This window comes from Megascapheus bottae, chromosome 7 (assembly GCF_031878675.1).
Source record: "Megascapheus bottae isolate mThoBot1 chromosome 7, mThoBot2.hap1, whole genome shotgun sequence".
Taxonomy (NCBI): Eukaryota; Metazoa; Chordata; class Mammalia; order Rodentia; family Geomyidae; genus Megascapheus; species Megascapheus bottae.
In genome coordinates, this window is record NC_143515.1 from 26,776,195 (window position 1) to 26,797,385 (window position 21,191).

The window sequence follows — 21,191 nt, forward strand, 5'->3', positions numbered from 1 at the left end:
ATCATGTATCAAAGCCAGCCTGGGCAGGAAAGTCTGGAGAGATACACATTTCTAATTAGTGAGGAAAAGTGTAGCTGTGGATCAAATAGAAGAGCTCTAACTTTGAGTAACAAAGCTATGAGAGAATAAAGCTAAGAGATGCTAATGTCCAGACCTGAGTTCTAGCTTTGAGCAACAAAGCTAAGAGAGAATAGTGACCAGGCCTAAGTTCCCTCCCCATTACTGGCAAAAAAAAAATAAAAATAAAAATAAAAATAAAAAAAAGTGAACATTTCACAAGAAGGGCATTTATCTGTATTTGAATTTTTCTTATTAAAAGGACACATTTTCTTTGTTTCATTAGTGTATTCCAATTTGCTGTAATTTTTAAGTCTAAATCAATTTTATGAAGTTCTGTGAAAAAATGACTGTTTTACATTTTAAATATTGAGTCATTGGCTATTTGGCTTATCTTTGCATCTTTACAATTGACCAAAAGTTCTAAAGAGAACTTTTCTTAGGCAATAAAAATCTTCAGACGATATCTCAGGCTCAAAAATAATTACTACATTTTTAAAAGTTGAGTTATTTCACATGTCATAAAATTTAAAGGTCATTGAGATTAATGATTTCCATTCTTCCAATAAACATTTAAAGAGTTTTGACCACACAAATAAAAAGTTACACTTCTCCCAACATTAAAATACAAGAACAAAAATGGAGTAAAACACATAGCTCACTATGTTAGTAAGAAATACTAATTATCTCTTGTCTACTTGGAAATGGAGTGACTTCAGGAACCCAATGCAAAACTAGGATGCATCAAAAAGGATGCAGAGAAATAAACAGTGCTGACCTTAGGTGAGTTTATTGTGAGTGATTGTGATAATGTTTTTAATGATACTTGTTAAAACAAGACAGCTGCTTTGACACAAGATACAATGCCACATTTTTTTTCTTCTTAGTTTCTAACTTGTCAATGGTATCACATAAATGAATGGCCCTTCAAGAGAAGACAGGAAATAATTTTTAGATTGTAATGATCAAGAAGCACCAGAATTCCAGTCACAATTATAAGTTTATTATGTCAGGAGAGGGGTAGGAATGGTTTTGAATTTTCATTTGGATAAGGAAAAGAAATAATGTGTTTTCTTGAAATCAAATATTAAGAAGAGATTGGTGGAATAATCTATCTAGTTGAATAATCTACAGATGCACTTAATTCATTATGGAAGATGCATTTTTGCAACTGACCACAATGTTACTATTACCTAAGGAAAATAGACTCCAACAAATATTGACAGCAGCAGATTTGAATCAAGAAATTTAGGTAAAGAGATCATGTTTAGAGTGTGTATCACAAACAGAAATTTAGGGTTGAAAGGAGGACATGTTTTTTAGAAGATGATACCAAATGGACTCTCCAGGATATTTTCTCTCAGTAGCAAAATACATTTGCCCAAGAAAATAGATCAGAGAAGTCGAGACATGGGTCAAACCTCTAGCCAGAGTTCCAGTCAAGTTCATTATCAATGAAGCATCTGCACAGATGAAAGCATTCAGAGAGAAGTAATAAAACAAGATATAACATTGATGATGAAAGGAAAGATTAAAATTCTAAATTAAGAAAGCCTGCCTTCAAGAAAATAAGATGAGGATGAAGTATTTGAAATATATTTATTGCCTAGAAGGAAAATGACTGTTCAAGATAAAGTAAGATGATGTGTTCTGAAGCAGTAAAAGAAATCGGTACTAAGAAAATTCCACATTGCCCATCCAGAAGCCTTTCCTATTTATAAGATACATGGTCTATAATGTGGCCCATATTTCTCTTTTAAGGGCTGTGATCAAAGCCATATTTTAGAAATCATTTCAATTAGGATGGGGAAAGCACTTGGCAAAATAATCTGAAGAGACAGAATGCACACGACAAGAAAGTGAAACACACTTCTATTTCTAGAATGTAGTAAACCAAGAAAACAGTGAACACACAGATATCCTGCTGTTCTCCCAGAGAATCCTAAACATTGCAACAGGCTGAGAAATTACATGGGGAAAAATCATACTACAGTAGCTAATAACATAATAAAAAGCAAAATGTGTCCTTTGGAGGAAGTTGCTGTTAGAAATAAAGAATCTTTAAATGCTTTAATTCAACCAACTGTTGCCACAGTGTCTCTTACATACATAGTAGGGTTGCTATATTGAATTGGATCTATCAAAATGTACTTCCTGAGCAAGAAACAACTACAATTCCTAAAGTCTTAATTGTCATTGGAAATCAGCTTGCCTATTTAATACACATCAAGATAGCTCTGTCTCAACATCTATAGGCAGCAGAAATATTGTTTTCATAATTTAAGAGCATTGACCCCAAGTGAGAAGTCCCCAAAGAACTTTCTAAAATCATAATGTGTAGAATCATTGATCGTTCCTTTTAATAATTATTATTGCTGTCAAAATTTTATCCAATCTTTACTGACAAAGAGCTTTGCTAATTTTGCTATAGGATCTTCAATTTCCTTTATTGTGGACTATCTTAAATACTACAGAGATGAAAAAAAGCCTATGGCTTATTATTTGTCCTACGTAATAGGAGCTTACACATATATTTCTAGCTACAAAAGAGACTGAGCCCTCAAGGATCATGATTCAAAACCATCCCAAGCAGAGAAATAACTGCATAACTTCATCTCCAAAAGAATAAGAAAAACATAATTTGGAGGCATGATTTAGTTACAGAGTTAACAAATGGAACAAGTACAAGACTGAGTTCAAATCTTAGTACTATCAAATATACAAAAACCCTATTTCTTGATTATATATGAGAATTCCAGTATATGCAGAACAATTTAAAAAGCTGGGACATAACTTTGAAAATATGGTTTCCAAATAAATGTATAGTTTCCAATAAGTATTTTCTTAACTCATTGGCCTCTTAATCATTTGGTTCAAGTTAAGGGAGAATATATGCCTAGGGTTCTCTTATATTCAAACCCATTCAAATTTGGAGGGAGATGTCTAAGACAAATTTCTAAACATTATTTTAAACAATTTTAAAGTGTTTTAAATATTATTTGAAATGTTTAAAATAATGAGTATCTTAGAATAAATCAAATCATCACATAGAAAAGTAGATAAAATTAGAGCGTATCTCATATGGATACATTATAATCCAGTACTATTTCTATAGCGTATTTAGTTTGATCAATATTCTAAGAAATATACAACATCCTTTTAGGTACACTTATGTGTACAATCTCCCAGCTTTCACAAAATATTACTGTTAACTGGCTGTCAAATCTAAGGCGTTGGTTGATCATGGATTAAAGGGTTATTTTCCTTCCTCCTTTTCATTAGAGGTTCTCAAAATATGAAGATCTTGTAAGACCAAAGGATGGAAGTTCATTGATTGAGTGATCAGTAGTGACATTGATCTTCTGGAGCAGAGAAACCATCTTAAAGCCACTAACCCTCTTTTAATACTTACTGGAAGATCAGGAAATCAAATCAAGTAAATCCACTCTATAGATCCAAGTTTGATCAGTTTTTCCACAGACAATCTGTTTTCTTATTGTGAGAACAACGGGACTTTTTTTTTTCTATGCACACAGTAGTTCAGCAAGATAACCCACTGATCTCTTATTCTTTCAACAAATAACTTGTTGCTTGAATTCATTAGAACAACTTCTACAGGTAAAGACCACAGAAAAAGTTCCTGTGAGGCTTGTCATCCTAGGAGATTTTACTGTTCTTATTAAAATTCATTTTGACACTTCATCCCAAAGAAAGGGCTTTGAGTTGGTTAAATGTCACTTTCGTAATGTAAGAAATGAATTTTCACTGTGAAAATAAAAATGATTACTTTCCTTGGAGGGTTTGTACAGAAATCAATGACCATGTATACTGAAATGACTTAATGCAGAAATGCAAAATCAGAATTTGAGTCCTTGTATTATTTTTCTATAACAGTAGGCTTTGAGAAGAACCATTAAGTCATATGACAGCCACCTTACAAAGAAACTTATCTATTGATGATTAATACCTTCTTCTTCTCAGTGCCAAAGTATCTCCACTATCCCTCCATCCAGATTTAGAATCTGAAATAGTTCATATCTATTTTTCTAGATGTGAAGGTCCTTTTGGCTTGAATACTTAATGGTCTATCCATTGGAGGTTCAGGATAAAATTCTTTTGAAATACTGTCAAATTGCTTTTATTCTAATAAAACACAAAATACTCAACCTTAACTGAAATAGGCTGTACTTTATAATTTTCATATTTACTGTACTTTGATTAGTGGAAAAAATCAAGGATTAGCTATAGAAATGTCAGAAAGTATGTTTAAAATTCTGAAAAAGAAGGCCATTCAGAGGGCAGATCTGCATAATTACAAGTAATGCTCATTTAAATGACTGTTTCATATTATAGATTACTGGCATTGTACAACACAAAAAATATGTTTTGCCAGTTTTGGGGCTTGAACTCAGGGTCTGGGCACTATTCTTGAGCTTTCTCAAGGCTAGTGCTCTGCCCATTGAACCATAATGCCACTTCCAGCGTGTTCTGTGTATGTGGTACCAAGGAATCAAACCAAGGGCTATGGGCATACAAGGCAAAACTCCACCACTAGGCCACCCTCCCAGCTCCCCAAAAAACAGTTTTATTTTGTCTTCAAGGAGTACATAACTATTAACTATACATATATATCATATTCTCTAAAAATAGCCAATATTTTCATTTCCCTAAGTTGCATTTGATCACAAATACAAAGCATTTTACTTTTGATTATTGAATGGTTAAGTCAGGAACCATTAAATGAAGTATGCTTGATGGGAATATTTATGTGCATATATTCCTTTGGTCATATATCAGTATGAAGACTGATTTAAAATTAATTTCTAGTATTTTTTAACAATCTTGTTCATCGGTCACCATAGTCATGAGCATTTTAATTGAGCCCAATTTTTAAGGGATGTAAAATGAGCAGTCAGAATGATTGATCTACCATTCTCCAGCTTTCATTTTACCAATTCAGATTTTACCTGAGTCACCCATTTATATGCTCACCATGTCATACTTTTCACTGAAGCCCAATTGAGAGAGATTCAGTTTAGGTAAGAAATCATTGAAATGGCAAACAAAATTATCTGTCCGGGCAAGTCTTTCAATCCCTTGTTAATGGTCTGGATTCCATTCAGCAACAAGTCTCCCTCATCTCTGAGTTTTGATCATATGTTTTGTGCATTTGAAGAAAACATTTAATGAGACTATTAACACTCATACATTGTCATGTGCTTTTAGCTAGGAGTTCAATCTAATCCTCTCATCTCTGACCTGAACATTAAATTCCTGTCTAGCGAAGGTTATAGCTCTGGTGTTCACGCTTCATAATTACAGTGACACTCCTAATATATTTGAACTTTAAAGGAGTGTTAGGGACTTTACTAGCCTTAGTAGGATATTTGAGGTTTAGTATATATGCATTAAAATCTCATTGAGAGTAATACATGAAAAATAAATCTTTTGAGTACATAAAGATCAAAAGTTATTTTTAACTTCAAATTGCTCAAGTACTCTACATGCTAGCAAGTAAGCAGTAAACATAATTAAATCTGCAGGTAATGGTATATTATGAATCACAATGTATCTATACTCAGAATAGTATTTATATTTTTTAGAAATTTGGTTCAACTTTTTCCCATGTATCCATTTATTCATTTTATATACTATTGCTAAACTTCACTTCTATTTCTATCTTTGTTGTTCTTTTCCTCATGCCTCCTTGTTCCAGCTTTATCCTATACGTCATGTAGACTAGTTTAAAAGTTAAATACACTAAATTGAGCAAGCACATAAGGCCAGGTTACAATTTGTCTAAGTTCTTTTTCCCTACTTTTGAACAACTTTATTATTCTATTATAATCAAATTGAAATGATTGTCTTACAAATTTATTTTCTATCATGAAATTTAGTGTGGATAGTGCCTTTGGGCTGTTGGAAATTGTTTAAGCCAGTTACTTTAAACTCAATATTTCTAGAAGATTAATGATGCTTTCTAGATCATATAAACAGACCGATATCATTCATTTCCTATCATGATTTATGACAAATTTTACCCATACTTTACCATGACCTGTTGAAATTTTCTTACTTCTAGACTCAAAAAACAGATACAATAGGACTTTCCCAGCTTACATACACACATACACAAACATACACACACAATTCCCTTAAAACATAAATATGCTTACATGGCATTTAATGTTCACTTGTTTAGCATTTGTTTACCAGGCCAACATAAGACTATAATAATACAGTTCTCTGCATTCAAATTCAAGTTTATGCTTTTTTTGTAGGTAAAAGTAACCTGATAATCTTTTATCTGACAAATATGCCTTTCCTGGAGGATTCCATATATTTTAGAGAAGAAGCCATCATGCTTATTTACAGATATAAACACATGGGAGAAAAGAAAGCTGATTCAAGTGTCTTTCTTTTTCTTGATTACACATAAAACTACAATGGCCTCTCCTGAAAAATATAACAACTTTGCCACAGTGGACAACAAAATAATTGGAGCCCAAAGCACAGGTGCAATTTTCTTGGCAAAATCATTGAAAATGTGTGTGTAGGGGGTCTCACATTCTTGACTCTTTTACAACTTTCAAGGTAGTCATTGGTGCTATTTTGCACTAGAAGCACATTGACTTTTTTTGTCTCCTTTGGCCATCATTGAAGGAGGATGAAGAGTAAGATGGAAGCAGAAGTGGAAAGACAGCAAGCTACAGATGCAGATGTAGCACTACACAGCAGTCAAGCTTGGCGAGAAAATAAAAAGTCATGAGAAGCCCCAAGAGTGGGCCCATAATTAAGCAAAATGATAGCAAATTTTCACAATGCATTTGCCTCCGAATTATTATAAAGAAGCCGTCTTCCATGCAAGGATTTATGAACTTTGCCACTAAGACTCAAAGAAAGGAACAGGCTTCTTGATAGTGTTATCACTCTCAAACACCTCCACAAATACCAACAATGCAAGTGATCAAAGCCAGTGATGGTTTGGACTACATCTAAATGTGGAGAAGATGATGAAAATGAAGCTCTGAAGGTGGAAATGAACAATGAGAACTGAAAGAATGATGGAGAGCAGCTCTGCCAGTACAATAATTGCCCAGATGAGATTGTGGAGTCTGAGAGATCCACAAAGATGCTTTATGCATCCATTTACACAATAAGATTTGGAAAGTCACAAATGAAAGAAAGCACACAAGGCAAGCTGAACAAACAGCACTCAGTTCCACAGGTGCTATATACAGATGGATATGAAAGCTGAATGGTATGGAGAAACTATACCATCAAGGCAGAAGATAAGAAAAGAAGCAAGGGAGATGTTATGTGTTGAGTACTTCTTGGTGAGAAATTATTGATAACCAGTTTAGGAGAAAGGACACATTGCAAGACAGGTTGCTCTTGGCTGTGGAAGAATGTTGAAGCAGGACCATTTTGGAAATGCAAAGAGGTGACTGTGCTTTGGGAAGAGGCGCAAACTAGCCAATTTATTGAGCTCTAAGTTAGGGCTTCATGGAATGGGCTTTCCAGATGGTATCTCAATGAAGCCAGATAAATTCTTTTCCCAGTTATGTTTTCTGCAAGCCAAAAACTATAGAAATGGACATTTGAGATCAAGCATGACTTTGTAGCCATTTGATTAAAAATATGTAAACAACATCAATGAAAAAGAAAATGGCTTCAGAAGGAATGAGTTGTGACTCATCTGATTTTAAGAGTCATCGTGTTGATAATGTCATGTTCATACTCTGTACACTTAATGGCTGCAACTTGTTTGACTGGGAAAAGAACATAGGTGACAGAGCCACACTTCTGAACTTGCAAATAAATCATTTACAATAAATGGCATCTGGTTTTCAGAGGAAAGGGTTGAGGGAGAAGAAGAAGCCAAGGTGAAGAACCTCAACACATATATTTGGAAATCTTGCCAAGAAATCATGATTCTTCTGAATATTCATTGAACTACTTTTGTATGCATTTGATGGAAATGGTTTTGATAATTGTATTTTTATGAGAAGGAAACACTGGTGTGATTTGAAAAAGAATATATAATTGTTAGTGTTTGACAACTATGTGAGATTTTGGCAACAGCACATCAATGTGTATTGAATTTAAACATTTTCTGGCTTTCAAGGGTTACTGATAACCTAGTATGCATTGGAACCTGATGAATGGATTCCTATTGTTTTTGTCATCTCTAGCATGTGAACACAATCCACACGTAGAGATACTGGCTCCTGAACAGAGAATGAAAATTAGCAGGACTAACAAAGAAAAATAGACTCACAATGAGTAAATATAGAAAAGCCCCAAATAATTGTAATAGTCACAGCTTGCAATGAGTTTCCAGACTATGAAATTAGTTTTCTTGTGAAGAATGGAGATTTTTACAAGGCCAGTATAAACACCGGGTAATTGAAAAATCAAATTGTTCTTTGTGAGCTATTGTAAGGGCTGGAATAATGGTGGTAACATTAAAAAACAAAAAAACAAAAAAAACCTCCATTTGAATCACTGAACTTTTCTGTTTTAGCAGTACTGTTGCCAAGAATGCTTGCTTTGGGTGTGTAACAGTGGGAAGTTTACATGAAACCCAAATCCCAGCTTACCCCTGACACAATGAGCTCTCCTCCCAGATTCTGTACTTCGGCCTTCACCTTGCTGCAGATATTGAGCTGATGGCAATACAAGGCAATTCTCTGAAGGTAGGCTAATAAATCCTGCTTACATGCTGAGTCAGGACACTATTAAAAAAAAAAGTGATCTCTATTAGTAAGTGCTCTCCGGTTCATATAGCACTTGCTCTAGAAAAGCTGGAGGATCCAAAGTTTTCAGTGTTATATGCTTTAATTACATTCCTTGAATTCAATATTTCCACGATACATTTGAGAAAGGCCACTGCCTACCCCTACTTTGATTTTTGAAAGACATTATTGAAGATGATTTAGAATTCCCTTCAGGATATCTTGATGTTTATGACTTTTCATGAGCTATTCTCTAAACTTTAAAGAAACCTAAATATTCTACAATAGGTAACTAGCTTTCTTCAACCTTTACTGCATGGAAATCTATTTTATAACAGGACTCAAGCAATAGATGCTGAAAGTACATAGTGTGATATGGTAATTTCTGTCATGGCAAGGGAAGGGTTCAAAGATTATCTTAGTACCATTTTCCTCCTTGATCTTCACTAAAAAGTTGATCACACTTTTTTGGATTTTTCCACTCACAAAAATAAACTTTTGAAACATAATAAATGTCTATAAATGAAAGACCATTTCATAATCATTATAGCAGAAATAGATTTCACAATAAACTTGAAGCCATTTAAAATAAATTGGTAAGACCAACAACAGAGTTTTTCAATGACAGTCAGCTCTCACGGGTGTGCTTATATTGTCATTGCCACTATCGTGGGTAGATGGTCATCTAAATTCTATGTGTACTGAATGGACATTTCTATATACAACATTTGAAATGACTTCTCTGAGGTTTCAATGCCAACAGCTACACAATAATTGAAGTATATTTCTTTTGCTATCAGATGTTCAGTCAAAGTTGCTTTCATGCTATTTAATTGATCTCACTCAATTTGGTCCTTGAAAAGGACATTTAATGGCAAAATCTTTGGTGAAATACTGGAGAAAAAAATACCCTATAACAAAAGTCAAAGTGCATTATTTAGAATAAAATCATGAAACTTAGTGTAGCTTAGTGGTAGTATGCCTGCCTAGCATGTAGAAGGTCCTGGCTTCAGACTTTAGGGTCACATAATAAAGGTAGAAAATATTGAACTTTATTTTCAAACTCAAGAAAAGAAATACCTTATCAACATGAAAGCCAATGGTTGCACATAGCCATTACTGAATAAACAACAAAAGAGTTTCTCTTATACAAAACACCATAGAGATATATTTTCACTGACTGTATTTGTCGAGAAAGAATTCTACACTGTTTTTAGATTTCCACAAGTATTTAATGCTGTAATATTTATCTTACTCCTGGGACTCATACTGGAAAGAATTAACTTTAAAATTATATCTCCCCAGAGGACTGACAAGGCTTTCAACACAAATACCTTGCAGCAAATTGAGAGTTCTATCTCAATGGAACAGTAATTAAAAATGCAGCAGTCCATAAAAAAAAGTTTACGTTGCATGCATATCTCAAATCTTCATGAAAATAATTTCAAGCAAAACAAAAAGCAACCAACCTCATTCTATTATGTAATATTTATTCTATTTTCTTATTTAAACTTAAGAGGTTAAAATACTTGCATAAAAGGGCCTTAGAAACCATGAAAAATCTTTACCATGGAAATAGTTGTAACATTTGAGACAGAAATGCCCTATTCAGAGAAACTCTTACCAAAAACTGTAAGGCATTTCATGGTAAGAAATACATTTATAGTCCATTTCCTTTAAAAATCAGTTCAAGGGCAGGGAGTTTTGCCTAGTGGTTAAAGTGCTTGCCTAGCATGCACGGGTTTGATTCCTTGGTACCACATATATAGAAAAAGCCGGAAGTCTATCTGGCAAATATCATGTAACCCTTTTATTAATTACAATATATATATATATATATATATGAAAAAAGAAAAAGCCGGAAGTGGTGCTGAGGCTCAAGTGGTAGAGTCCTAGCCTTGAGAAAGTCCAAGGACAGTGCTCAGGCCCTGAGCTCAAGCCCAGGACTGGCAAAAAAAAAAAAAAAAAGAAAATCAGTTCAATACTGTCATTTAATCCCCAAATAAATCCAGAATCCTCTGGGACTGGTGTCTGTTGTATTCTTACATGTGGGTACTATATTTGCCATGTATGAAAAGAAATGTTGGCTATAGTGCATGTTGAAATGCTTACAATAAAGATCCAGAAATGGAGGAAAACAAACAAGATCATACCGAGACAAACTTTCAGTCATTGAAACTCGAAGATCAATGGAGAAGCCTATAAATGCCCACTCAATTTTCAATCCCATGATAAGTCTAGTAACCATCAGTCTCTAATAAATATAACTGAATTTCCCTCAATATTTGCAAACAGGAGTGTAGCTTTCTTTTTTGGTTGGTCCTTTTTTTGTCTGCTTACATATTTTCAACTATATCCATTATCTTTTCTTTGGCATGAACTTTCTAAACTGTATAGAGAAATTTGGAGAAAGCAGCTCAACTTATGTGGTGAAGCCTAGCATTGATATAGCCCCCAAATAAGCAATGCTAATAGTTTAATCATTATCTACTCCAAATTCCAGGGAGTCTCAAATCATGGTAATTCTTAATGATTTTTCCCAATAAAAAGCAGGTTAAAAAAACTTATCTCAGATTAACAATCCTATACATACATACAATTAAAATGAGAATTTTGAATAAATGCAGCATTGCAGTTAACATATTTAGGGAATGGGTTACCTTCATAAGTTTCAAAGAGCAATCATAAGAAGAAGTAAGGAAAAGAAATGTAGTATGCAATACAGACATCCAAATTCTAGGAGTTAGAGACATCAATGTATAAGGAAACATGGTCAAATATCTCAAGACCACTACTATCATCTAGTAAATTTATGCTTATCATAGTGTTTTCATGTAAATCATGGTACATGTCATATTTTTATTTCAGGCTCATATTGAAATAATAATTGAAAGTTCAAACTGTAAACTGTTTTGAATGATTGCTTAAAGGGCTAAATTGTTTATTAACTAGAAATGTTAACTTTATTGCAACAAGCTAATTCCAGTAGGATTTTAGAGTTCTAGTTCAAGCTGAATCAAATGAAAAAGGAGGCAAGAAATATTCTAGATGAGACTGAAAGCTTCTTTGATTTGTATCCTGGTTTGGTTAAGAGAACAAGGACACATTTTGACAATTTCATTGATAGCTGACGCTTTTGAGTCTGGATTAAAATATAACTGAAATCAGAAGTTCATGATCAGGTATCCTAATTCTACTGTTAATAGAGTATAAATGAATTATGATGCCTATTATAAAAAATCAATACTCTGGGCCAGGAGTTTGGCCTAGTGGTTAAAGTGCTTGCCTAGCATGCATGAAGACCCGGGTTCGATTCCTTGGTACCACATATATAGAAAAGCCGGAAGTGCTGCTGAGGCTCAAGTGGTAGAGCTCTAGCCTTGAGAAAGTCCAAGGACAGTGCTCAGGCCCTGAGCTCAAGCCCAGGACTGGCAAAAAAAAATCAATACTCAGTAACAAAAGATATGCTCCTATTATGTTTTTCTTATTATGCTTTCTTTCTACCACTTTTAAAACCATGAAGCACTCTCAGGTTCCCCAAATTCTACCTATTCCTCACATGGCCCCACATCTCATCCACTAGTTCACATGCTAGTTATGATAGGTTCCATGTCTTTTAATTATTATACAAACCATCAAATAGTGACCCATTATAGTTATAAAAGTCTGCCAATCCAATTCCCTGCCCACACGAAAGGTTGTACTTTTTCTAACCTGGTTACAAAGTTTTCTTCTAAGCTTTCCTGCAACAGGCAGAAAAAAAAACACAGCATTAAAGATTGCTTTTAAAAGCTACTATGGCCTGGCCCAGTGGCTCATGCCTATAATTCTAGCTCCTTAGAAGGCTGAAATCTGAAGATCACAGTTCAAAGCCACCCTGGGCAGTAAAGTCCATGAGACTCTTCACTTCAATTAATCACCAGAAAAACCAGAAGTGGTGTTGTTGCTCAAGGGGTAGGGTGGTAGCTTTGAGCTTAAGAGCTCAGGGATTGCACCCAAGCCCAGAGTCCAAGCCCCAAGAAGAAAAAGAAAAAAAAAAACTATGAAAATAAAACCAAATAATAAGACTTTTTTTCGCAGGGATTTCTCATAAAATGCTATTTGACAAGACTTCCCTTCCCCCAACCAAAACAGTTCTGTTTGGTTTTGCTAGATTTTATAGTATAAATGACCTTCAGAATAGCACGGCTGACATAGTCTATGACTATTCATGGATGACTTCTTCTAAGTAGCAAGTACTCTTCTTTCCTAAATAATTTTGGTCATAAACCTTAGGAATCTTTCCTGAGCCAAATGCTATCTCAGCAGAGGCAAAAGCAGTTTGTAAAACATTAGCAATTGTCTGCAATACATTTTTCAGAGGCAATTTATTGAGTACATAAAACTGATTGCAGAACCCCAATGCTGATTAATTTCTCTCACCATGTGCCACCTCTTCTTATGTTACCTGATCAGCCACAGCACGGGCTAATTTGTCCATTCTAGAACCTGCTTCGGCAATCTTCTTAGCAGCATTAATGACATCTGATGTATTTTTCAATGGGCCTTTGCCTCTGGAATAACATATACAATGTAGTTAGAAATTTACTTCATGGTAGAAAATGGACAACCCTGCCGTATCTTTTCTCTGAGACTCTGGTTTTCTATTTCAAAATGGTGCCAGTGGAATTTTCAGTGTATACCTGGTATATGTCAAATTCCATGACAGACATCTGTTTTTTACTTGGGGAATAGTTTCCCATATTTGGATATGCATGTTCACATCTTATCCTCTCATAGATTTCTATTTTTATACAGTGGTCAATTTGAAAAAATGATTATCACAAGAGTAATGAAAATTTAATACATAATATTTATTATATACCTGGTACTGTTATGAGCATTATGTTATCTTTACGACAACTCTGGTAAGAAAGTACCATTTCTACTTTACCAGAGAGTAAAAGTGGCTTAAAACACTTAATTCATTGTCTACACTTAGATAATACATTCTAAGATCTAAACATTCTAAGATCTAAGGAGATTCTAGAGAAAATAAAGGTGTATGAAGGGCCTTACACATCTGACCAGCACATGCATATCACTGAAATTTTTTAAATCTACCCTGGTGCTTTGAGAAGTTTCCTTGGTGATTTGAGAAGTTGCTCTCTCTTCATACAACTAAGGAATGCCCAGCTAGAATTTCAGGTTTAAAATTGTAAATTTTCCATGTTTTGTTTTTCTGGAACTGGCTTAAGGAGCAACAATTAAAATACTGAGGATGTATTTGTGCTGCCAAATAAGCACCTCAATATTTTCACATCGGGCTTTCAATTGAGTCAACAACACATTAGAGGCAGAGGAAATTATGCTGTATCATAAACCTTTAAACAAAATGTAATGTGCTATAACTTCATTCCCTCTTCTTGAGAGGTAAATAAGGAATAGGCTAACTATGTTTATTCTTATTTTTTTTTTAGCATTGTTACTTTTCCTGGTCTCCATCCTTATGTGCATCTAAAAATCAGTGCATATTTTTAAGGCTAAAGATTGAATTCCTATAGTTAGAAATGTGACGGAATAAAATAGAAAACGTCCTCAGAAAGGACTTTAGACCACATGGAGCTGTACAGTGATCACCATTGTTACATAATAACATATTACTAAACAGAAAGCCTAAAATTCAAATAAAAGACATTTTGTTCTATTTTGTCTTTCATTCTCCTTTTGGTATTTTCTACATTAAGAACAAAAGGAATGTATATTAGGTTCATATAAATGTTTAAACACAAATCTAGGGAGATTCTCAGTCTTAACTCTTCCACAAAATAACGGAAATAAAAAAATCAGTGTAAGATTTTAAAATATGAACAGCAATTTGACATGTAAATTTTATGTAACATGGTGAGCTAAAGATCCTATAACAATGTGACACCTGTTCACTAACAATTTTCTTTTAATTTTCTTCTCTAAGCTTCCTTTTGTATTTTTGTGAACATCATTTGAGTTGTTCAAGAAGGTCTCATTTTGCTATGCCCATATATCTATCCATATTATCTTGTTTAGACTCAGCCCCTTTATAACTCTACCTCATCCCTTCCCTTATCCTTTCCCAAAGAAGTCTTAAGGAGCTTCATTGTTCTATTGTCACACGGGCATACCACCTTCCTTTGCCCTCTCCATTTATCCTCCTCTCTTCCATGAATACTCCCATACTTGGTGTCCTTTTTCTGTGTTTTCTAAGGGAAGATTGGATGCAAAATGTATTAACACTTATGACTATTTCTTTGTAACTTTCAGATTTAGAAAGTTTCTCATGCAGTTTTCTTTTTATACTACATTTTTCCCTCCTTGTTAGTCTTTAAGAGCTGTAATCTGAATTTTCCTTGCTGAAGAAATATGTGGTACTTGAAGAATTTCAAAGAATCTAAGAAAATGCTTCCTCATGATCTTTCAGTGAAAACCTTCAACAACTGATTCTCACAAAATGTGCTAAGTCAGTAAAGAATGTATTTGACTTAAGCCTCATACCCATGATCTTGTAGTTAAGACTGAAAAGCATATTCGTTTTATTCTACTGAAGATTACAATTCATGGATTCTTTCGAGGATTATTATAAAAATAAAAGTTTTAGCACCAAAATTCAGATATAGACTCAAATCAAATTCTTGGGAGTGGAAAGCTGGATGTATAGAGGTAAAGCTGAAATAGCTTATGGAATTAACCACAAAAAATTTACAAACCAGATTATCTTCTCAAAGTTGAGGACTAAAAAAGCAGAAGAAAACTATGACACTCTAAGGGGATTTAATAAACACCTGGATAAATGAGACAGGAAACTGCATCCTGAATCACTACTTACTACATTTTTTGCTAAATATGGTTCTCAAAGCCCAGTGAAAGTAATATGCTTAGAAAAAAATTCCTAATTCCATACATTAGTAACAAAGCAACAAAACATTATCTAGCTTAGAAATTTAGAACAGGAAGAGACAGAAAACATAGCACACTGGAATTTACTCAGCTCAAAAAAGTCATAAAACAGATGCAGAAAATATATTTAGACTCCTGTCAAGTATACACATAGGTATACATATACATATATATGTATACCTATGTGTATATATACATACACACACACACACACACACATATATATATATATATATATATATATATATATATGTATACACACACACACATACATATGGGACCAAGAGCATAGCCTAGTGGTAGAGTGCTCACCTTGCATGCATGACACTCTGGGTTTGATTCCTTGATACCACAAACACAGAAAAAGCCAGAAGTGGTGCATGTCTCATGTGGCAGAGCACTAGCCTCGAGCAAAAAAACAGTATCTAAGGACAGTGCCCAAGCCCAAAATTCAAGCCCTTGGACAGGCCAAATAAAAAGAATATATACATATGTATATGTATACATGTGTGTACGTATATATACATACACACATACACATGAGAGCAATATTCAAAACCAAAATGAATATGGCTTAAAATCACCTTAAGAAAGAGAAAATTCAAAGTATCACTCTTCTTCAAAATTGTGTGACAACAAATTAAAGTTTCGACAAATGGGACTGCATTAAACTGCAGTTCCTATATGGCAAAGGATATAGCAAGTTAAATAGAAAGCACACAGAGTAGGAGATCTTCACTAACCAATAACAAAGGCCACATATCTAAAGTATATCTACAATTCAAAAAATTGAATCTCTCCAAAACAAATCTTCAAATAAACATCCATCCCATTAAAATGTGGGCTAAAGACTTCAAGAGATTTCTCTGAAGAGGAATAAAAATGGCCCATAGACACAAGAAGAAATGCTCCATGTCTCTGGCCATAAAAAATTACAAATAAAAACAACTGAGATTCCACCTCACTCCAATTAGAATAGCCATGATCAAGAAATCTAACAATATCCAGCCTTTCTCTTATTTGCTGTGATTGTTGGTCCTTATTAAGAAAGTTTCGGCCTGTGCCAAGGAGGCCTAGTGTATCTCCTATTCCTTCTTGTAAAGTTTTCAGTGTGTCAGCTTTTACCTCCAGGTCTTTGATCCATTTGGAGTTAATTCTAGTGCAGGGTGACAAAGAAGGATCCAACTTTAGTTTTCGGCAGGTGCTTAACCAGTTCTGCCAGCACAACTTGTTGGACTGCATTGAACTGCAGAGCTTTTGTATGGCAAAGGACATAGCTAGTAAATTAATTAGGAAGCCTACAGAGTGGGAGAAGATCTTCACCAACCAAACAACGGACAAAGGCTTCATATCTAAAATATATCAACAGCTCAAAAAATTGAACCACTCCAAAACTAATCCTCAAAGTAACAACCATCCCATTAAAAAATGGGCCAAAGACTTAAAGAGAGTCTTCTCTGAAGAAGAAATAAAAATGGACTATAGTCACATGAAGAAATGCTCAACATCTCTGGTCATAAAATAAATGCAAATCAAAACAACTCTAAGATTCCACCTCACTCCAGTTAGAATGGCCAGGATCAGGAAAACTAATAACAACAAATGCTGGAGGGGATGTGGCCAGGAGGGATCACTACTACACTGTTGGTGGGAGTGCAAACTCGTTCAACCACTATGGAAAGCAATATGGCAGTGTCTCAAAAGGCTAAACATAGAGCTCCCCTATGACCCAGCAATTCCACTACTTGGCATTTACCCAACCATCCAGAAACTAGGGCATACTAAATCCACTACCATAACAATGTTCATTGCAGCATTATTCACCATAGCAAAAATATGGAACCAACCTAGATGTCCCTCAGTTGATGAATGGATCAACAAGTTGTGGTATTTGTACACAATGGAATTCTATGCTGCTGTCAGAAAGAATGACATCACCCCATTTGTTAGGAAATAGAAAGTCTTAGAAAAAATCATATTAAGTGAAGTAAGCCAGACTCAAAGGAAATTAGGCTCAATGGTTCCCCTCATTTGTCATAATCAGTAGAAACCCTGGGCTCTAGTAGCAGAGATCTGCAACAGAGCAAAACCTTGATACCTAAGGCCATATAGTATGAAGCTAATTGAAAAGACCTCCAGGATATTGAAACAAAAGCCATACAATGAATGATTGTTGTCCTTAATGTACTATGTTATCTCTCATCTCTTTTGCTGTTCCTTGGTTATCTCATATTGTTACAGTAAATCACTTTGTTATCTGATATATTGGATTTATTTGTATTTGGTTATTTGAAATTGGATAGGGAAGGGGGGAAAAACAAGACGGGGGGAGGGTGGAGGGGAGGGTAATGGGGACCAAGACATGTGAAAGGGTATCAATATATGTGAATTAATGCACCTTCTATGTGGCAAATATCATGTAACCCTTTTATTAATTACAATAAAAAAAGAAAATAAATTAAAAAAAAGATTCACAGGCTCAAAAAAAAAAAAAAAAAAAAGAAAGAAATCTAATAACAGATGCTGGCGGGAATGTGGCCAGGAAGGATCACTACTACACTGCTGGAGGGAGTGTAAACTCGTTCAACCACTATGGAAAGCAGTATGGCAGTTCCTCAAAGGACTAAACATAGAGTTTCCTTATGATGCAGCAATTCCACTCCTTGACATTTACCCAAATGTCCAGAAACAAGGACATACTAAAGCCACTAGCACAACAATGTTCATTGCAGTACAATCTACCATAGCTAAGGAACTAGCCCAGATGCCCTTCAGTAGATGATTGGATCAGGAAGATGTGGAAATCTCTGCAGTCATCAGAATGACATTGCTCCATTTGTATGGAAAAGGAAAGACTTGGAAAAAATCACAGGAAGTGAAGTAAGCCAGGCCCAAAGGAATATAGACTCAATGGTTTCCCTCATTTGTAATAATTAGTACACATCTAGGACTCTCCTAGCAGAGGATTACCATAGCTCAAAATCTAAGTACATAAGGTCATATAGCATGAGACTAAATGAAAGGATCGATAGGATTGTTGTTCTTAATGTACTATGTCATTTCTCTTCTACTTTGTTGCCCTTTGGTTAATCTCATATTGTTACTGTATCCAACTTTGTTACCTGGTATATTGTATATACGTTTATTTGTTTATGTGAAATAGGAAAGGGAAGGGGGAAAAATGAGGAAAATGGGGATAAAAACATGATAAGGAGTATCAACATGTGAGAATTAATGCACCTACTATCTAGCAAATGTTAACTGTAACCCCTCTATATATTACCTCAACAATAAAAAATATGTTTGTATGTATAATGTATTTGGGGGGATTGAGCTCAGTGTGAGCACTAAACTTGACTCTACAGCTACCATTCAACCACTTTGAGCCACAGTGCCACTTCCAATTTTCTGGTGGCTAACTGGAGCTAAGAGTCTCATGGATTTTCATGCCTAAGCTTGTTTTGATCTCAGCCTCCTGATTAGCTAGGATTATAGGCATAAGCCCCCCCATCTAGATCAAAATGTATATAATTTTAGAACTTGAATAAATAACTCTGTAGGAAAGAATTCTTTACTAGAACTGACCAGAAGAGAGATTTAAAAGAAACAACATTATCTATTTTCCAGGAAAGAAGGCAATAGAACTGTCACAGCTCATCAAAACAAAAGAACAAAGAACAACCAACATTCTGAGTTACCCAGTGCTCAGAATATAAATTCTAATTTATCCTAAGTTTAAATGGTTTGTTTTCTACCTATTTTTTAGTTTGTCTAACACCAAAGGGAACTCTGCCATATGGAAATGTAAGGAGGGTATTTGCAAATACATTGGACCACATCAAGCCCTTTTCAGGACTAGGGCTTCAGAGAATCTGCTTTAGGAAATTTCTCCAATCTATTAACACAGTAGAAGGATTCACAATAAAGTAATTGAAAGTACTTGGGAAGTTCTAGGAGATCTGGGACTAGAAACAGGAGTTGAACTAGTCTAGGAATTGTCTGTATCTAAGGTCAAACCTTTAAGGTTGCCTTTAAAAAGACAGTTTTGCTCCATGCTCACAAATAAGATCTGAGATATTGCTATCTTCATTTCTTATTATTGGGACATTTGATCGAACAAAGTATTTCTTAAAAATGACAAGAAAACATTCACCTAGGCAGCGTAGTGCTTCTGCTATTTCCCATGACATGAGAGTCAAGAACAAAGCAGGAAAAAAAAAAACATGAAGCATAATCAGTTTTCTACTCCATGAAGAAGTTATTACATGAATAATGAGGCAGAACCTCTCCCATTTTAATAATAATAGAGTGGATATCATTGCGATTACTGAATCAAATTAATGAATTAGCCAGTGCTAAGAAAAAAACAAGGTAATAAATACAAGAGTGCTTTTTGTACCCACACTGCCTTCAAACATATAAATTGAGAAGGGTAGCTGATTTTTCATTGCTAATCAGCAATCACATCGTTTCAAGAGAAAAAAAAAGTTCATGGGAGTGCCTAGGATGAAACTGAAATTCTTCCACTTTGAAGGGGAAATTACAAGGGCAATTTTAATAACAGCCAGTGAACTTTGGTTAGAAGCTCCCCAAAAAGGCCCTCGTCAAGCTGTTTCTTTCAAAGGACCAGGTTATGTAGACAGAGGTAGCAGCTAGCTTCTCGCTTCTATTTTCTGTGTTGTACCTGCATCTTACAGCCAGACTTCTCTGCTTCTCTTTTTATTACTTACCCTACTTCTCCCTTTGCACTCACAGAGAAACACATCACACAACACTCATCATACAGTGGGAAACACAATAATCAGTAACATCTTGGAATAGTCCATCATTCAAAATGATAGAAATGATTATATAAAATCCCTAGGGAATTGAACCAGCCTGTTTTATTTTTTTTCATATATTTTTATTGTAATTAATAGAAGGGTTACATTATATTTGCCAGATAAAAGGTATATTAATTCACATACATTGATACCCTTTCTCATGTCTTGGTCCCCATTTCCCTCCCCCCGGCCTCCACCCCTCATCTTGTTTTCCCCCCTTCCTTATCAAATTTCAAATAAGCAAATACAAATATATCCAGTATATCAGATAACAAAGTAAGATACTGTAACAATATGAGATAATCAAGGGATAGCAAAAGAGATGAGAGATAACATAGTACCAGCCTGTTTTATTTTTTCTTACACTAAAAAGTCTGTCTTATTTAACATCCCCTATCATGATCCACTTTATTATTCACAGTTAGATATAAACTGGAGAATTATAAAATGTTCTCCTGGTCAAGAATAGCAACATGGCTAGATTCATTATTCACTTTAGACTAAAGAAATTATTTGTTCCAGTGACGTTATTAATGGATTGCATAATATCTATCAGATAAACTACCAATAAAATGTTGAAAGCAAGCAAATTAAGTCATTATAGGCCTTGAGAAACAATGACTGAAACTGCCATGAGTCTGATTTATAAGAAATTCAGATG

At 34.6% G+C, this 21,191-nt stretch overlaps 1 protein-coding gene across 5 annotated transcripts in view; it reads right to left on the bottom strand.

Moving 5' to 3' along the window:
- The window catches only part of Ctnna2 (catenin alpha 2), a 1,042,262-nt gene that overhangs the window by 29,516 nt on the left and 991,555 nt on the right, over positions 1-21,191 (bottom strand). For all 5 annotated transcript variants that reach the window (XM_090336597.1, XM_090336596.1, XM_090336594.1 and 2 more), the window contains 2 exons: positions 13,243-13,348; positions 8,661-8,795 (listed from right to left, as the gene is read on the bottom strand). In XM_090336597.1, the coding sequence (XP_090192723.1) occupies positions 8,661-8,795; positions 13,243-13,348 (241 nt within the window). The remainder of the gene's footprint in view (positions 1-8,660; positions 8,796-13,242; positions 13,349-21,191) is intronic.